At 31.2% G+C, this 17,491-nt stretch overlaps 1 protein-coding gene across 1 annotated transcript in view; it reads right to left on the bottom strand.

The window, feature by feature from the left end:
* Positions 1-1,376: 1,376 nt before the first annotated feature.
* The window catches only part of LOC134710620 (mucin-2-like), a 54,015-nt gene continuing 37,900 nt past the window's right edge, over positions 1,377-17,491 (bottom strand). The window contains exons 3-6 of the mRNA XM_063571003.1: positions 14,154-14,283; positions 11,315-11,776; positions 3,490-3,635; positions 1,377-1,535 (exon numbers count right to left, since the gene is read on the bottom strand). Coding sequence (XP_063427073.1) covers positions 1,377-1,535; positions 3,490-3,635; positions 11,315-11,776; positions 14,154-14,283 — 897 coding nt within the window. The remainder of the gene's footprint in view (positions 1,536-3,489; positions 3,636-11,314; positions 11,777-14,153; positions 14,284-17,491) is intronic.

The following is a 17,491-nucleotide window of genomic DNA, read 5'->3' as shown; positions in this document are numbered from 1 at the left end:
GAACGCTATCGATTGTTATGCAACATTCAAAAAGTTCAAAAGATCAATACTAACAATCAACATAATAGGGAGTAAAATGACAACGATGCCTCCTATACCAAGATATCGTGAAGATTTTCGGGAATCATATGCGGATTGTTTTGTTCTTTTATACTTATTCGTGTCTTTCTTGTTTATTAGAATTAAATTCCTCAAGTTTACCAATATTTTTTCCAGATCTGATTCTGTTAAAAATGCGTAATCTTTTGGCGCACAGTTTGGACAAGAGCATGAAGCCATGTTATTTCTATCTGTTGATGTGTTGTCACCTGTTGTCGATGAAACAATTGGAAATGTCACCATAGGTATCAAAACAGTTGATTTTCGATTTGTTCCAATAGAGGACGTAGAAGTCATTTCAGTAGTCAATGCTGGTGTGCTATTCACATTTTTTGAAAAAGTTGTTTTTTCTGTATGTGGATTTACCTTGGTCACTGAATATATTTCGTTTGACGTTAGCGGATATATTGCCTCCGTTGTATCAGAACATACTTTATAATAAAAGAACGGACATTATTAGTATTTCCTTTATTGACAAATTGAGATATGAACAAGTAGTTCGTTGTTTTTATCTAACTTTGATACATACATTTGTTTTCAGGAATATTATAAGTTAAGCTTTATAAAATGTCTTGGTTTGCTAATTAAAGTTCTTTTCATCTTGAAAACTCGCCAAGTAGAAAAGTGTTTGTCAAATTGCTTAAAACCCAATTAAAGGTTGTTTTTTTTTTTGGTTTTTTTTATCTTATTAAAGGTCAAAGCTTGTTGATCCTTTTATATGTTTGTCAAAGGATCAAAATAATTAAATAGTGTTTGGTGTCACAACTCAAACCGCATCGCATAGTCTTAATAGTATAAGTGATCATTATTACATACATACATACAATATCTTTTTGTATATTGATAAGTTGTCTCATGACTAAAAATGTTTACTTAATTCTATATAACTAATTGATGTGCTTGCACGTCTGTATGGTAAATCTTCTTTTTAGAATATTGGGTCTTTAATGCCTTTCAACTTCGTTATTAGTTCTTTCTAAATATATTGATTTGAGCGTCACTTTTGCAGTTTACAGTTCGTGTAATTTTAGATGTTTAACTTATATAGATGAAATCGTTTTAGAAACAATATTCCCCTCTCATATAATATAGAATGTAAATAGTGTACAATACCAATTTATATTTGTCTAAATAATTTTGATTTATACATTGTAGTACATGTTTTATTAGTGAAAACATTATGTTATTTTATAATTTTAATAAAAAAATACACTTTTTTATTTTTTCTTCAATGATTTGTTTATTTATTTGTTGACTTTTAAATCTTGAATAATTGGTTATCTTAAATGACCTATTCTATATATACTCAACCGCCATCCACCTCCACACATTTCACTAGAATTTCCATCACAGGGACTATCACACGTATCTTCGAATCTCGGCACGACAAATGCTTCTGCATTAGTGACATTGCTACAATAACACTGAAATCCTGCCTGTAAGAATAATATTCGATGATTTATCATTCGCCTTTTCTTTCCTCTTTAGTCATGTTTAAAACATGTTGTACTGATATGTTTTCATAAACATATTTCTACGTCTAGCGAAATTCTCAAACTCGAAATAACAATAACATACTGTGTCTAAAAAAGATTCCAAATGATTCATTATCGTATTTTAAACTTAAATTAAATTGAGAACGTCAGTGCAAAATTTTGAAAAGCAATCACAAACTAAACAATAACATACAAGTAGGAACTTTGTGTCTCTTTTAACAAGACTGTGTGTGGTTTTTTTTTCATAACAAACAGTTGATACAGGGTGTATAATTATCTAAAACGAGTAAAGTATTATGATTGAATAACATAATGAACTCAAAATTCAACTCAAAATCCAAATAGTTTCGAAATGCACATAACAGGCCGTAAAATTGGTACCGTTCAGTTTGTTCCGTTATTGTAATACGATTTGATTTTTTTTCTGATATATTAATGCATCAACGACACAATAGATATTGGAAGATGTGGTGTGAGTGCCAATGAGACAACTCTCCATCCAAATAACAATTTAAAAATTAAACCATTATAGGTTAAAGTACGGCCTTCAACACAGAGCCTGCCAATTAATAAGATTAATCATTGGCTCTTGATTCGACACACATTGAAAGCAATAACAAATTCGAAATTAAAGTGCAAAAAACAAAAGAGGCTCCGTCAATTTATGCCTGGGGCAACACAATATAATGTATTAATAAAAATGACATTTTATAAAGGTAGATAGTTAAAGCGTGACTTTGTTCATATGTCTATAACTTTATTGTTCTATTCACAGAGGGGTACTTTGGAAGGGTAAGCAGATCCTGCTCCACATGTGGTCGTGTGGCATATGTTATCACTAACCCAGCAAATAGTTAAATCAATAGGTTATATTCGTGAAAAGGGAACGGGATTGTAGTTACAACATAAGGTATCATCTGTGAAGTGGATATTCAGTGACGGTCTACCAACTCGTGATGGTGTCCGTAAAATTTATGAAGGGATGAGTCCAACTTCATCATTTCCAACGGTTTACGACTTCATGCACAAATAAAAAACAAATTACAACTTTTGATTCCCAATACATGCATTATAACTCAGTCTTATAGCCTGAATGCATGATCTTTTTTTCTTGAACAGTATATTAGTAAAATCATCATAAATACCAGGACTATTTTTTTTTTGTATATACGCCAGACGCGCGTTTCGTCTACAAAGGACTTATCCGTGAATCCAACACAGTTAAAAAGGCAAAAAGAAAAGAAAGAAGTTTAAGAGCATTGAGAACCATAATTCCTAAAAGTTTTGCCAAATCCACCCAACATTTGCCTAAGGTAATCTATGCCTGAGAAGATATAGATCGGCTTATCATAAAATTTAAACTTTTCTGATTTAAGAGACGAACCTACAATTTTAACTGAGTCTTATTCGATTTACATTAATTGACTGATGTTTTTAACGATTAATTAAGATTTCTGACAAGTTGAAAACTTCAATTTTAAATTGAACAGCAATAAATAGCATGCATCACTTACGGCAAAGTTATAGTAACACCGGCTTACATATTAAAGTTAAAGAGGATATGGAGCAAGTCAGAACCATTAGTTTTGCATTACACACTTCAATAATAATACGAAATACTGAGTATTTTCATTGTAATGATAAACACGTTAACTGGTGTAAAAGTTAATTTGAAATCTATATATGAGTTGAAGGTCATATTTGCAGTGTGGATATATGAAAGATACCTCAAATCCTAAATATTCAATTCATAATTCACCGTTATAGATTCAAAAGATCAAATTGTCAATTATGATGAACACATAGTTTGCATAGTCATGTTGTAACGGTTTTTTTCTTTCTATACAAAAGATATTTTAATGCTCAAAATAAAAAAAATAGCGTCAAGATGTACCTCTGTTCCCATGAATGTAGCGTCATCCAGAACTGAACAACAATGTGAAAGACATAAATCGTTGGTCAATTGTCCTTTATAATCTGCCTTGCCGTATGGTAAAGTTCTATCTGGTTGGTCCATAAAACATCCAGTATAAATTTTCCCTTAAAAAAAATTAACAGCAATCTGTTTATTCTGTGTCCCAAGGGGCAATATCATACATACTTATGTTTAAATTGAGTTGCAGATTGATGTTAATAAATGTGTGATGCAATAATATTAATTTCGTCTTAAATTCTATATTCAAATTTAATCATAATGATTTGTATCTTTAAATACAAAACTTATTTGGTTTGTATTGTAAAGGTATAGGTGTTATAGATATAACAAAATAGTAAATAACAATTCGATAAGCAGATGAAGTGTTAAACTTCACTGAGAGACGCCGACTTTAGATGTACCAGTTACGTTTGCTTTTGCAACAAATAAGATCACTTTCACTTCTTTGGATATAGTTTAAAAGAACGATAATTTGTGACAAAAACATTTTGTCACAACTGTCCCTAGATTGAAAAATTGAAAAAGTTTTTTTTATACATTTGGGACTTGGAAAGAGATTCGTCTCATTGTTACTTGATCTTTCTTATATTTAAGCTTCTGTTCAATCTTTTTTAAACAAAGACAAATGTTTATAATAGCCATATGTATCTTGCATTTAAATAGAAAATGTGAAAATGAGACAAGGCTGTACTCTCCTGTAGAGAAAACTATGTTGTCATGAGCTCAGTATTTTAAGCTGTATTAGCTCATTAGAAGATTTGTAAACTGACACATTCTATTCAAATGTATAATAATTAAGTAAAATTCCGTTGGACGAAAGGTAAGAAAATAGAACATATTAGAAGATCAGTCTCTGGTTAGTAAAATGCAACGCGAGATGTCATTGAATGGATAAAAGTATAGTCTTTTTTAATTATCTAAATTACTTACCATTACAAAATACTGATTGTTTTAGTCGATCGATTACCAAAATAATTAGAATATGTACCAACTGTGCTTTGAACTGCTCCATCTGCTCATTAGGCACGTTGGGCCAAAACAAATTTAGGTTTCTACATACATCGAAATTTGACTTTAGGACCACGCCGTTCAGTATAACCATAATAATAGTTGAAGACAACAATTGTTCCTTTTTCTTTGTGTTTGTATCTAAATCAATTCGTGGCAGCAATGTTAACGTTGATTTTACTGAATTACATTCATTAACTGCACTGAAGTATCGTCTGGAGTTAAAGGGATCATGTGTTAAATGTTACGGCAAGTATGAAGACTCTTGATTATTTGCAAAGGTTCTATTTTCATTTTAGAAATCAGCAACGGAAAACCAAACGAAAGTGTATTCGATTTTTTCTTTTGCAATCTCGAAACAAACAAAAGAATGGAGCCAAATATACAGGGTTAGTAAATAATCTATATTTTCAATGAGTATATCGTCAATTCGAACTGTTGATACAAATAGCTGTTAGTATTCTTTCAATTATTAGCTCTTGTCTTCGTTTAATGGGATGACACTAATGTGAACCTATTTATGTTTACTTTTCCGCCATCGCTGATCTTTTCATTACAATACACTACAGAAGAAACAGATGAATTTTTCGGCCTACTAAAACAAATTCAAAAAACTTTAATTTTATCGAAATTCGATGTATTTAGCGATATTATGTTTTTGTTGTCGTCATTTTATTTTTTCTACTTTGACATTTTTTAACATTCTCAAGTTCCTAGAGAATCGAGCTCTGATTAATTTGAATAGAATGTCATAAAAAAAAAAGTACCATGCGTTATAATAATGAGGAAAAACGTGTTTGAATATTTATTAATGAATGCCTGTAATATTTTTTCTGTCTATTCGAAATAACATAAAAAAATTGGTGCACACTGAATAATGCGTGTAGCGGGTTATTTAACAGTGTGCACGAATTGTTTTATGTTATTTCGAATAGACAGAAAAAATATCACAGTCCTATCTTATAATTCAATTCTAAATTCCATTTAAACCGTAGAAAACCATGAAGAAACGTTGATGACGTCACGGTCACATGACTAAATTATGTATATTGGCTGATAACAAAATAACGTCAGCCAATCAGAAGACGCGTTACCTCCAAAATTAAATTATTCGATGATATGTTGAACCTCCTGATTTGTTTGTCTAAGCAAAATATAATATGGAAAGGTTGCTGTCAATCAAAATCGTATGTTACATATTTGCTGTACTTATTGTGTTATTGTTTTATTGTACATTTTTGCATTCTTTTCTTTCGATTTTGATAATTTACTTTGTCTATATGCCTTTTGGTTTTTCTTTGTGACATATTGGTTTGTGTTTATTATGTCTTTCCACTTTTCGTGGAAAGACCCTTTGTTTTTCTTCGGATTTTTTTTCTTCTGCCGTCTGAGAAACTTGTTTTGTTTTACAAGATATCGAATGGATGTTTGACCAATGATGTTGTATAGTAATGGAAGTTTCAAAACTCACCCTGTGTGACCAAACACTTATTATTATAGAAGTCCCCGCGTCCACTTTTTCTTGTTATCGCTATATCTCTAAAACCGTAAAAGATTTAAACAAACTGTTTTCACCAAATTGTTCGTCTACTGTTAAGAATGATTTGGTTAATTTAACTGGAGTGATCGGAAGACATCTTATGGGAGTTATTTCTCTTTGAAAATTTAAGATAGGCGATATGTTGGATAAATTCCTACGTTATAGGTCGAAGAGGCATACAGTCTTTTGATATAAAGTCCTTGGTCCATTTGAAAGAAATTGAGATCAAGGTCAAAGGTCAAGGTCATGATCTAAATTTTGAATTTTGCTTGATATCGTTATTAAAAAAAAACCTGTAACAGTTAATGATATGAAGTGTTTGCCAAATAACTGTTTACAATAAGGCGCAACTTCAACATATTTAAGTCAGGGTGTTTTTGTCAACCCTTATAGGAGTTTTCTTACCTTATGTATTTGAAATCAGTATTTTCTCCACAACCACACAAGTGATTGACCTCTGGTCTTTCGATTTGAGTTCACTGACCTATGAACTTGAAATTGAGGTCAAGGTCAAAGGTTTTTAAATTTCATTCGTATTATCGAGGTGGAAAGACCTTCAATTGTTCTCTGAAGAATTGGTTTTTAATTTGGATTAAGATTATTCCCAGTATTGACTTTTGTATCCTTATTTTTAAAACTTTCATCTATTATTTCAATTAGATTTGTTCACAGATTGCTGTCAATATATTGGAATTATATGCGACGATAATACTCCCTTGGTTTTGGTTTGTAACCTTGATATGTTTTTCTTAATCGATTTATAACCTTTTAACAGTTGTATACTTATTTTATCTTTATATACAAGTGAGAGGTTCAGCTAAGTTTAAAACCAGGTTTAATCCACCATTTTCTACATACGAAAATGACGCTTGTATTAAGTCAGGAGTATGACAGTTATTATCAATTCGTTTAATGTGTTTGAGCTTTTGCTTTTGCAAAGTATCCTTTACATAAAGAGTTAGAGATGAATGCTTATACTTAAAACAATATATCTGCTCTGGTGTATTTCATGTGGAAAAAAATCATTTAGTACTAACTTAAATATTCAGGTTCTTGAAAAGTAGCAATACAAGTGCATTTGGATTAAACGTTTAAACCATGTAGAGCGATAATACTTTGTTTTGTTTTTCTAGTTGCCGGAAAATCAGTGGAGTAGATTTTCACCAATTTTCATCCTCCAATTCACAGGAAGCCCCTCAATATGATTTTAAATGTTACTTATTGCATTCATAATTATTTTGTCTTAAAATCAGCAAATACATCAAAAAATGCGACGCTTATTCGCATTTTAACGCTTTTTATTTACGGAATTTTAATATAACTTTTACAGTACTGCATTAGATGGCTGTTGGTATTTGTTTTAATTCCAAATGGAATCATCTGTCTTATGCAAATACTGGAATACTTGTGATTTCATGTATCAAATTGAATTATGAGAACCATATTTAAATACGCTTAATGAATGCTTCCAAATAATGCAACAATCTTAATCATCCGATTAACTTATGTTTGGATCCTTTTGAGAAACAAACTTAAAAATATCATATGTGTGTTAGAATTAAGAAATAATTCATTGAAGCAATAGATTGTTGGGAATTTACACATGGCCCGGGTCGTGATATTCAAATTGTACCCTGAGCGTTACGCCACTCAGGATAGAATAAATAAATAATACGGCTCAGGCCATATGTAAATTTCCAACAATCTATGGCTTCCATGAATTATTTTGATTCTAATTGGACACATACGGTCCTTTAAATACTGAAGCGATGGTTGGTTTGGTGTGTGTGTGGCTGATCATTTTAACTCCCTGTTAGATAAAGCTCAAATATCTTAATAAATTCGTAGCTTGCATTGGTTATTTCGTGAATAATCGCTAGAAAAAAACTGTTTTATTCTTCTAATTCTCAAATCCAACATTTGCCATTTTTAATTTACATGATTTTCTGGAAAGCATCCGTCAAATCCAAAGTTGACATTTTGTAACTAAGAAGCCGCCATGTTGACTTTCTGAAATTAGTGAATATGCAAATAATGCAATAGAATAGAAAATAAAACAAAACCTACATGTACCTCAAAATTCAGTTTAATACAATATCATACGAATTTCGATGGTTCACGTAACTGAGAAAACTTCCAACTTTTAGAAGCTTCATTTGTATGACGTCATGTTTTGAAATGAGTTTAATGCGCCAAAAAAAGTATTTGTTTAAATAAGAATAAGTTGGTTCCAAAACATGATTTACGTTGGAAATATATTGTAGCAGCCATTATTATGTTTATCTCTGAGTCTGCGCTTAGTATAGATATATCGAGAATTTTATCACAGTGTTGTTTACAAAGCAAAAACAGCACGTCATATTAGAATTTTTATTATATGAAAACCACATTAGACTGCGGTTATGAAAGAAAAGACTTTTATTGACGAATCATGTATAAGATGCAGTATTATAAAACGTAAAAAAGATTGTGTGCGTTTAGCATTAAATGAAAAAACTTAAATGAAAACGTAGTTAAAATATTCATAAATTAAGGACTTTTCACGAGCTGGTAAATACGCTATATATGTTCCTGGTAGGATCATATTTGCTGAAGACGAAGTCCGAGGTTCGATACAACATAATAGGTACATAACGTATGACTCACTAAACCATAGTATAAATTTGAAAAAAAATGACTCGATGCTTCTATTTATTGTTTTCAGACCGAAGAGTTCATGTTGGCTTGTAAATGTTAACCAGTTCTTGAAGGTACACTGGTGCTTCCTGTTCCGGGGCTTTTAACACATAAAGCAGCACTTTTTTTTGCACCGACATATTATTGGCAGCCAATGAAGATGTTTTAAAATTGAACTAACATGTTCGCTTTTCTTTTTCCTTGTGATTAATTTTTCGGCGGTGTTTTGTACACGCTGTAATCGTTGGATTGCATTTGCGGGAAGTTCGTATAACAATGCATTCCCGTAGTCCAAGCGAGACGTCACTAAAGAGCAAACACGTGTCTTTGCTGCGTTCTCTGCAATGAATGGACGAATTCGACCGATATTTCTGATCTGGTAGAAACAAGATTTATAGGTCGCACTTAACTGTTGGTTCATCGCCAATGTTTTGTCAAAGTAAACACCAAGGTTCTTGACGCATGCTGATTCACTACCGATGTTTTGCCAAAAGTGAACTGACAGTCTGAGAACTCTTTGACTCGGTTTTTCGGAGAGAAAATTATCAGATCGGTTTTATCTTCGTTTAATTTAAGCTTACTTGGACACATCCAAGAGCTTATGTCCGTTTCAAGTCGAGGAGATATATTGTTCCAAATATCAAGCGGTTAAATTACGAGATACAGCTGAGTATCATCCGTATAGCAGTGGTAACACATATTAGACGTTTACAAATTTCACCTATGGGTTTCGAGAAAATGCAGAAGAGTTTTCGTCCGAGGATGGATCCCTGTGGAACACCATAAAATTGAAAATGAAAATAGAGAATCTGTCCAAGAGACAACAACCCGACCATACACTTATCATAAATATCGTTCAAGTGAACAGATACAATTGCGATACGCTGAGTTCTATCAGTAAGGTACATGTATGATAACAACCAATTGAGCGCGGCTCCAGATATTCCGAACGAGTATTCAATGGTCGAGGACGTCAAATGCTGCCGAAAGTTTTAACATCAATAAAACTACACAAGAGTAAATGTTGACTTGATGCTCCTATATGTGGAAATAATATTGACTCAATGCTCCTTTTTTATAAAAAAAAATATTGAATCGATGTTGTTATGTAAAAATACAATATATCTTGGAAAACACGTGACCAGAAAAAAACACAATGACAAAATAGAAAAATGAGACCATATGCTATATTTATATATATACGTATATCTGCTCTTTGGTCGGGTTGTTGCCTGTTGCCATATTCTCTATTTACAATTTTAATTTTACATAGATAAAATGTCGATTGGTTTTAAGGTTTTGTTTATCAATACGTTCTAGGTAAAGAGGAGTTTTGTACAGGAAGGTATTTTTTTAAAGAAAATATGTTTCAGACCGTGAGTACCTTTAGAATAGATTTTAACTTGAAATGAGAAGTTTGATTCCAAAAACCTTTATACAAATTCATTTTTGATACGGTCGTTTCAATGTTATAAAAGACTCAAGAAACCACTTTTTTAATCTCTTTGCATCAACATTTAAGAACTTGCTAAATTGTCAAATTCTGTTTACAAAAATTATTTACTCTATTTTTCTTTTGTCGTATTGCATTATAGCCTTTAGAATAGAGAAGACGACACACAAGTGTACATTTGCTAAAAAAAATCAATTCATGTACCAGCACTTGGACAAAAGTCAAGTATAGTTTTTTTTAACGTTTTCCTGAAAACAAATTAACAAACTTAAATTGATTCAGAATATGACAATTGGCTGCTCTTAAACTATTTTAATAAAGAAGATGTGGTATGATCGTCAATATGACAACTCTCGAAAAAAGACTAAATGACACATAAATTAATAGCTATCGGTCATCGTACGGCTTTCAACAATAAACAAAGCCAATACCGCGATGTAAGTGAAAAAAGGGCCCGAAACCACAGTTGTGCTCGATTTAAACTAAAAAAAAAGTGAAATCACAAAAATACTGATCTCCGAAGAAAATTTAAAACTGAAAGTCCCTTATAAAATGGCAAAGGGACGGCCTGATAAACGAACGAACAGACTAATTATACACATCAAACCAGAATGTGGCGGGGCTAAAATGTTTGTGGGATCCGAACCCTCCAATGACCTAGAACAGTGATGTAACAATACAGCATACATTTATGAACGAACTATAAAAACCAGTTGAACAAACCAATCAGATCGGTACTGGTACGTTCAAACAAAAAAAAGACACTTAGTACAGATCTAAGAGGTCTCGCAGTAACTAACAACTAGTAAACGATCAATAATAACTAATAAAAAAACATGCATCGAAACTAAATTCTCAGTTTGTTTAAGCAACACGAAAAACCTTTAAAACATCAATACTAATAATAAACATAACAGGGAGTAAAATGACAATGACGCCTCCTATGCCAAGATATCTTGAAGATTTTCGGGAATCAAATGCTGATTGTTTTGTTCTTTTGTACTTGTTCGTGTCTTTCTTGTTTATTCTCAAATTTACCAAATTGAATATGTTCCCCGGTTCTATTTCGGTTAAAAACGTCTGATTTTTTAAAACACATTTTATACAAGAGCAGTAAGGTGTATTTTCCTCATCTTTTGATGTTATGTCGACATTGGTTGGTGAAAGAGTTGATTCAGAATATGTCGACGTAAATATCATTACTGGTTTTTCAGGGGTTCCTGATGGTGTACTATCTGCGTTTTCTTGATACGTTGTTAGTGTTGTATCTGTTTGTACACCTTGGGACACCGTGAATATTGTGTTTGTACTTAGATATGTTGTCGTTTTGATGTCGGTTGTGGTCGATGAAAAAGTTGATATGGATGACGTAGATTTTCTCACGGGATTGTTCGTGTATTCATTGTAACTGGTCAATGAATCAGTTGTTATTTCAGGAATTACTGATGGTGTACTTCCTGAATTTTCTGGATGAGTTGTTAGATCTGCATCTGATTGTACATATGGGGTCTCTGTATATATTTTATTGTCATCAATTGGATAAATTGCCTTAGTTGTATCAGAACATTCTAAAAATTAAAAAAAGAATAGTAATACCAAATATCAAATCAAATCAAACTTTATTTACATACATATATACATATGTAGGAGTGGTTCGTTGCTATTTTTCTATTTAAATGCATAAGTCTATTTGCCAAAATGAAACACGTTTTCTTTGTATCATGTCAAGTGCTTTGATATTCAAAATAATCACCACAAAAAAAACCATTATCAATCCAATATTTATCACAAACGTAAACAAAAAGACCTTCGATCTTATGAGGTACCAAAAACAGGAGATGCATACCCTTGTTATCCAAGTGTACAATTGGATTTTTAGTAATCCCTAATATTATGTTTATACATTATATGACTTGTTTGTATTAGTTAAATAAAATTTTAATGAAAATATAATTTTTATCTTTTGTACCTTTATCAGCCTGTAAACTAAGTTAAAAGGTACATAATACCGTAATGTTTTTCCTTTTGCAGAATTACTTTATTTTGGCTGATTTGTTATATCGTCAGTTTTTATTTATTAATTATGTTATACAAATTAATAGCTTATCAATTCGTTAAGACTGTATTTTTTTGTGGTTATTTTTTCTTGTTATTTTCCATTTAACTTTACATAACTTCCAGGTTAGGGGAGGGTTGAGATCCCACTAACATGTTTAACCCCGTCAAATTCTGTATGTATGTTATTGTCCCTTGCCAAGAGCCTGTAATTCAGTGGTTATCGTTTGTTTGTATGTTAAATTTTTGTTTTTCCTTCATTTTCTGGACATAAAGTAGACCGTTGGTTTTCTCGTATGAATAATTTTACATTGTCATTTCGGGCCTTTTATCGCTGACTATGCGGTATGAGCTTTGCTCATTGCTGAAGGTGACAACAAGGTTGTACGGTGAAATATATTTGTTAACTTCTGTGTCATTTGGTTTCTTATTGACAGTTGTCTCATTGGCAACATACCACATCTTCATTCTTATATGCACACCTAAATGAGAGGCAGTCACTTATAAGGATGGAAAGCCTGTTGAAATATTTATATTTCGTTAAGTTCTATCAATTCGGTAAAGAAAATTAAAAAAAAAAAAAACTTTATTTTCAATGAACTTACAAGTTTGAATATATTAACATTCTCTAATGAACCTTACTTTTACATTTGAAGGAGACTATAAGAAAATAGGATAAGAGCCATTATTTGACCCTACAAATTTACAATGTAAAATTAACATATTCAAGTGGTCAATTATTTTTCAATATTTAGTCTGAGCAACATTGAAAAAACACATATTATCAAAATGCATGGAATGTGCAAATGAATTGGTACAGTTAATGTTATTTCAAAATTATGTAAATTTCTATGAAAAACGAATTAAAACAAATCGGGAAGAAAACATTTTGAAATTCAGAGCAAAAAGATCACGGGTAATGTAATGTGACTTAGAATAAATAAACATGACGACATTTACGTAATTGATGTCAAATGACAAATTTCAAGCATAGAAATTCATTGGTTAAAGTAAAAGTTTGAACATTGCTTCGAATATATTTCATGTTTAAATGCGTCTTTATAGCTTAATATTCATGAAAAGAAGGCCTTTATATTTTGCTTTTAATATCAGAATTTAGTAACGCAAATTTCAATACTAGTATCTATGATAAGAGTGTGTACATGAAATTCACAATCTAAAAAAATTAATACTGATGTCGGACAAAGTAATTTTTCGTAAAGATCTTAATTATGCCATGTGTAGATTTAAAGTACTTTATACAAATGAAAGTGGCCAAAATCAGGCATTCACCTTTGTGATATAAAATTCATAATGCATATTAAAGTTCAATTTTACGAACTCATCACTCGAACCATAACAGAACAGCCTCCACATTGCATATATACTATTGATGTTATATGTGCTGGTTATTTTATACATGGTAATGACCTTCTTGATTTAAATAAAATCATTCCTTTTATTTCATTCATATGATCGTCTGTTCTGTATGAATGTGACAAGCATAGAAAGGAATGCTTACCCTGATGCCCAAGCACTAATTATATATTTTGAAATTCATGTAATTTAAATGTTCAATCTAAATCTGTAACCAAAATACGCAAAGTTATTGAAGTCGGAAACAATATTATATATATGTATACTCCCTTAATAATTTTTTTGTATCCAAGTTGAATTGTTTACAATATTATTTTTTTATATTTATATTTGTTGAATAATATTTTAATTTATAATAACATAGCAATCTTTCATCAATTATTTCCGGTTATATCTAGAACTCATTACCCTTTCTATTAGTAACCTTGATTGTTAAATTTATGGGTTAGTCTACTTATTTCATCTTACATCATATTATTAGTATTGCTATGTATTAACCTATTCTATATATACTCAAACTCCATACGCCTCCACACTTTTCAAATTTATATCCATCACAAGGCATATCACAGGACTCCTCATTTTGTTGTACAAACTTTTGTGAGTTAGCGGAATTGTTGCTACAATAACACTGGAATCCTTCCTTTAAAAAAAAAACCAAGTATAATATATTATTCACATTTTTTTTAATTTTATTTAAACTCAAAACCGACTCATGTTACTTTTATTGGGTTTTTTTCAGAATATAAATCTTTATCAAGGGTTGGTGCAAACCAAAAAAGTAACAGTAGAAATTCAAACAAATATATATATAAGATAACTAACTTGTACTCCGTGAATTACGATCATTCCACTATACCACGGAATCTGTAGATTATGTTTATATGTGTTATAACTTGAAGGTTGAAGTGTCAAAGACAATTGCAGTAGTTAAACAACAGCCAGAATGACAACAAAATTTCGTGCAGTATAATCCTTAAAAATCCAAATACCGAGATCATATGTGCCTAGGCCAGGGTAGACACATTATAGCGTTCACTTTATAAACAGTAACTTTATGTTAAATGAAACTGAAAGTGGACGCGTTTTTTTGTCCACATGTTTACTACTTTATCGCTTTCTGAAACTAAATATGTCGTTAAGCCAAAAATTAACTATTGAAAACATTCAAATTGTAAAACATCTATTACAACGCAGTATAACTTTGTCAATATTCGTGAAATCATAATAGACTTCTGAACATGATAACTCATAGTCTAGATCTGGTCACATTTCAACGTCATATATTTAAAAGGTTGTACCTTCAAATATAGTCGCCGCGATATAGCCTTTTTGTGCTTATGCGGCGTAAAGCAACCAACTATCAATCAAACCTTCAAATATAGTGAATTTGAAGTTTTTATAGTAGTTTTAAACGGGTTCTTTTTTATATGCAAATTTTAAAAGATAAACTGATGATACAAGTTTAAAAGATGGACGAATTATAACAGAGGAACAGTTAAACTCATATGTTGAAAATAAACTGACAATGCCAATGCTAGAAATAAAAAAAGACACAGACAAATCATAGTACAGAAACCAAAGACTACGCAACACGAACCCCACCAACAACTGGGATTGATCTCAGGTACTCCGGAAGAGTAAGCAGATCCTTCTCCACATGTGACACCCGTAGTTTTGTTTATGCTGATACAAATCCGCTTAATAGTATAAATCATTAGGTCACATTTGTGAAAAGGTAAGGGTATTGTAGTAACGACATAAGTTACATGTTCGGTATCATCTTTGACACATTTTTGAATTGTTCAGTTTATATATAATATATGGTGTATCATTATACTATTTTCATTGATTTATATTACGATTACATGTTTCAAAGGTCATTTTACGTACATGAAGCCTTGTTTTGATTTTTAATTGTATATGTATAATGGTGGTCAATATGAAAACAATTTTGCTCAATTTAGATTTATTACGTCATGATGTCATACATTACAACAATAGAGGAAGCGCCACTGCAGTCAAAATTAAATTTGGAATTTGATCAGGTTATTTCAGGAACTTATTGTAAAATGCAGACGCTCATAATACAATAAACTATAAAGTTGTTAAAAATATATTGATATTTTCAATAACATGTTAACATTCTTGCAAAAAAAAACAATTTAAAAATACACAGAAAGAACATTGGATGTTATTTTCCTAATAAAGGATTTGTATGTGTAATAAATAAATTTCCCTCAGTTAACACTGTATATATGGACCTGTTAGGTTTATATCGACACTCGAACTTTAGTCTTGGTCAATTTAACCTGCACAGGTCCATATATATAACGTATTTACCTCGTCAAAAGTCCATAACGGATAAATACCTACATCCGTTCCCATAAATACAGAATCTTTCATAAATGCACAACAATTCGAAAGACATAAATCGTTGGTCATTTTTTCTTGGTCATTTCGTACGTAGTATGGTAAGGTCCTTTCCTGTTGGTCAACAAAACATCCAGCAAATCGTCTCACTTGTAAAAAAATCAAAATATTGATTATGTATCACATGAGATAATATCCAGATTATTTGGATTAAAATTAGGTTGAAATAAGTATGGAGATGGTTTTATGCACTAATATGACTTTTTTCTAAAGTTTTATGTCCAAGTTAACTCAGTTCTATTGCAACATTCAAATGAAATGTTGGGTAGTATTTTAAATGTAGAGTACGAGCTACATAATAAAGATATTAAATAACAATCCAAATATCAACCATGTCAACATCAAACTAGAAAAAAACGGAAAACTAAAAGTTCTGAAAATCCAAAGTGTGATACATTTCAGTTTGCAATAAAGAAAATTACGTTACAACTACTTTTAACTCTGATTTCAACTTTTAATAACAATATATAATAATTTTGACAGTTTTGAAAGGCAAACATTATTACAAATGTCCCACAGTCAGCTTAATATGTTCCTCTGTTACTTTTTTTCAAACTAAGAAAATATTCAGACGGAATTTGTTTCCACAGCTTTAACATTGTTGTACTGATATTTACAGCGATTACGAATATGATATTTGGTTTAACCGTGTGTTATGCATAAGTATGGTCGAATGTGTTTTATTTTAAAGTCGGGAGAGTTGTGTATCACCTTCACTTGTGGTCCATAATAGTGGACCTGTCTTAGAGATGTCACTTGATTAGACGTATATATTCGTACTCATATAATTTATTTCATTTGGTGTTAACAAATATAAAAAAAATCGTATACTCTTGAAGATGAAATGCATTGTTGATCTTGAATTTGATATTTCAATTTATAAACTAAATTATCAGTTTAATAGATTTCAAACAGATATGTCATGTTCAGAAGGGGTATTTGCGAAAAATACCTGTCGAGAGAATGTGAAATTTCGCGAGCCGTAAGGCGAGGGAAATTTATTCTAAAGACTGGTATTTTTCGCAAATACCCCTTAAGAACATGCTATATCTGTTTAATTACACCGAGTGTTAATGTTCAAAAACGCATTGATGATCGTGACGTTACAAGCGTCCATCCGAATAGAGTATTTTTTGGCAAAGACCACGGCAGAGAGGGTACAAAAGGCATATCCTTTTTGAAAATACCCCGGCGGGGTTAAAAAAAAATAAACGATATTCATGTGATAACAGTAAATTGGTGAAAAATACACTGGCTATCAATCAATAAAAACCCAGGATTCTTACATAAGGTGTAATTAAAAAGAAAATGTTATTTTCATGGTTCAAATACTAGTAGAACGTACGAAAAGAGCATAACTTTACTATACGAAAAAATACAAAGACAATCTATACTGATTTTGAACAAATCCCTGTAGG

The sequence above is a fragment of the Mytilus trossulus genome, chromosome 3 (assembly GCF_036588685.1).
Source record: "Mytilus trossulus isolate FHL-02 chromosome 3, PNRI_Mtr1.1.1.hap1, whole genome shotgun sequence".
NCBI classification, from domain to species: Eukaryota; Metazoa; Mollusca; class Bivalvia; order Mytilida; family Mytilidae; genus Mytilus; species Mytilus trossulus.
This window is presented reverse-complemented; position numbering and strand designations above follow the sequence as displayed.